Raw genomic sequence first — 3,155 nt, forward strand, 5'->3', positions numbered from 1 at the left:
ATTTGATCAAATACAAATCATATATACTATAATTGGGAAATTTACGAGTAAAATATTCATGGACTTACAAATATTCATTTTAAAATTGGTGCAAGTATGCTGGAGAATTTGCTTATGGCATCTCACTTTTAGCTTCTAATGGTTATGAGAAAGCTTTATTTGCAGATTCCTAATGATCCGCAAGCATGTACTTTTCAACAAATTTTCTGACTATTTCAATCAATCTGCCGGCGTCTCCTGGTTTTTTCTCTTGACTTTTTCAGTTGATTTCTTCACCTCCTTGTTGACACTACTGCAAAATGGTGTTTGTAAATTCAGCCAATTGGCAATTGTTTGTTACTCCTTGTTTGGGAGCATCAACTTATCATTCATTAAAGGGTATACAAATTCAAATTCCATTTGGTGAAAAAAAAAAAAAAAAATTCTGCTGATGCATAAAAAATGGATCAAATTCTCACCTGGGTACTCGTTTTAATCCTTTTTCTCTCTGGATCAATCAATTCCGAGGAGGAAGATGTGAATCAATCATTGGTTCAGTTCTTTGAAAAGCTGTCTGCTGGCAACGTTCAAGATGGATGGGGTTGGAACATGAATTCAGACCCTTGCGCTGACAAATGGATTGGAATTAAATGTGATTCGAAGTCGAGATTCGTTAGGAAAATAGTTCTTGAAGAGATGAATCTTTCAGGAATTCTTGATGCTGATTCTCTCTGCAGAACAACTTCTCTTGTTCACTTGAGCCTTAAAGGCAACAATATTACTTCGTCAGTGCCTAAAGAGTTGGGAAACTGCAAAGGTCTAACTCACTTGTATTTAAACAGGAATCACTTCTCAGGTAGTCTTCCTGACTCTCTATCTCTGTTAAGTAATTTGAAGAGGCTTGAAATAGCAGACAACAAATTTTCTGGTGAGCTTCCTGCGGATCTTCTGCGAATTTCAGGCTTGATTACTCTCTTTGCAGAAAATAATGAGCTTTCTGGAAGGATACCCAACTTTGATTTCTCTGATCTTGTGCAGTTCAATGTCTCTAACAACAATCTTAGTGGCCCAATTCCTGATGTCAAAGGCAGATTAACTGCAGACAGCTTTGCAGGAAATCCAGGACTGTGTGGTCCTCCACTCCCAATTGAATGTCCACCATCTGCTTCAACTCCAAAAGACAAGCCAAAAAGCTCATCGTTGGATCGTTTTCTGATCTATATAGGCTACATAATTCTCGTAGCGATTGTTGTGGTGTTCCTTGTCTTTAAATTAGTGGGTAAGAAGAAGTCCAAGGTAGCGAACTTTGAAGGCGTACAAAGGGGAAGAGTGGTTGATAACAAGTCTAGTAGTCCTTTCATTGAATTGAAGAATGGTGGGAGTAAATCTGAGTACTCAATAAGTTCAGTTGAAAATAGAACTGGGTCATCTTCACTTGTAGTTCTAACAAGTCCAATATCGAATGTATTAAAATTCGAGGATCTGCTCCGCGCACCAGCAGAATTAATGGGACGAGGAAAACACGGAAGCCTTTACAAGGTCATGCTTGAAAATGGTAGGAAAACCTTGGCTGTCAAAAGGATCAAGGAGTGGAGTATTTCAAGTGAAGATTTCAAAAGAAGAATGAGGAGATTAGATCAAGTGAGGCATCCAAATGTACTGCCCCCAGTTGCATTTTATTGCTCCAACCAAGAAAAGCTCTTGGTTTATGAATATCAGAAGAATGGAAGTCTCTTTAGGATTCTTCATGGTAACTTTATATATCATATATACCCCTTAACTCTAACCAAATTTTTTTTGCACGATGTAATTTTGATATAGTAAGTAACTCATGATCAATGTCAGGTTCCAAAAATGGACTAGTCTTTGACTGGGGAAGCAGATTAAATATCGCTGCTAGTATCGCAGAGGCCTTGGCGTTCACGCATCAGGAGCTTTGCAAAGAAGGGATACCTCATGGCAACCTGAAATCCACAAACATTTTGTTTGATGACAACATGGATCCTATAATAAGCGAATATGGGCTGATGATAGCTGAGAATCAAGGTCAACAATCATCAGTTTCTGCATCGTTGACCTACGAAAACAATGATTCAAGTGATGATCATCAAGGCCAAGTTTACAGAGATTTCAAGGGTGATGTTTGTGGATTTGGTTTGATCCTTCTCGAGCTGCTAACAGGAAAGCTGGTGAAGAACAATGGGTTGAATTTGGGAAGTTGGGTGAAGTCGGTGATTGAAGAAGAATGGACTGGTGAAGTTTTTGACGAGGCATTGTCATCAGGAGGAGCAAGTGAAGAGAGGATGGTGAGGCTTTTACAGGTTGCATTGAAGTGCATAAACCCTAATTTTGGGGAAAGGCCAGACCTGAAACAAGTTGCTGGGGTCATAAATTCTATTAAAGAGGAAGAAGAGATATCCATAAGCTCAGAGCAATGACATATAAGATGAAGCACTTGACACTTTCTTGCTTAACCATTATTGTTTTCTTTTCTTGAAAATATAATCTGTGATTTCTCAAACATGTAATCTTCTTTATAAATCCTATAATTTATATTTAGAGGGGGTTGTGATGGCTGAATACCTTTATATATATATATATACATATATATATATGTATACATATATCAGCATATGAATCTTCAATAGAGGGAGAATTTAATAAATTTATAGTACAGTATGTTCCGATAGTGATGATAAGCTAAATTGCATTTGTCAAATCCACTAAAGGAAGGAAAGGTGGTTAGTGATGATAAGCTGTTGTTAGTTGGCACCAAAATAAATGTTTTTAAGGTGTGCCATGCGTGCAGTAGAAAAGGCAAAAGAGACCCACCACATATTTCTGTCCACCAATATATATATATATATATATACGCGTATTATTGATGACCATCGAAGAGGAAACTTCAGTTCCTAAGAAAAAGAATGAAAATGAACCATCAGTGTCTCCAAACTCTTAAAATTACATGTTAATTAGGTTTGTTGTAGTTGATTGAGTGAGTAGGGTTGACTTAAATGTAAATCTCTTTTGACTTTTGTTATTGTTTAGGTTTTTTGGAGAAAGTGCCAAAATCGGCGGAAGAAATGCCGTCAAACTTTCATGATGATGATTAATTAAACAAGTTTCTCTGCAAACATCAATGTCGCATGTGACCTCCATCCATACTCAGGTTTTAT

The 3,155-nt window shown here is 37.2% G+C and overlaps 1 protein-coding gene across 1 annotated transcript; it reads left to right on the top strand.

Moving 5' to 3' along the window:
• Positions 1-289: 289 nt before the first annotated feature.
• Positions 290-2,551, top strand: LOC110809354 (putative inactive receptor kinase At2g26730). The gene is made up of 2 exons (XM_022035162.2): positions 290-1,729; positions 1,825-2,551. The coding sequence occupies exons 1-2, from the start codon at positions 442-444 to the stop codon at positions 2,415-2,417; spliced, it is 1,881 nt and encodes a 626-aa protein (XP_021890854.1). The 5' UTR covers positions 290-441; the 3' UTR covers positions 2,418-2,551.
• Positions 2,552-3,155: the final 604 nt, after the last annotated feature.

The sequence above is a fragment of the Carica papaya genome, chromosome 9, assembly GCF_054855325.1.
Source record: "Carica papaya isolate Zhongbai chromosome 9, ASM5485532v1, whole genome shotgun sequence".
Taxonomy (NCBI): Eukaryota; Viridiplantae; Streptophyta; class Magnoliopsida; order Brassicales; family Caricaceae; genus Carica; species Carica papaya.

Excerpts from the sequence above, each read along its gene's own strand:
- LOC110809354 (XM_022035162.2), top strand. The coding sequence starts at position 442 with ATGGATCAAATTCTCACCTGGGTACTCGTTTTAATCCTTTTTCTCTCT. Across the intron at positions 1,730-1,824 it reads TCTCTTTAGGATTCTTCATG|GTTCCAAAAATGGACTAGTC; the intron begins GTAACTTTATAT and ends GATCAATGTCAG.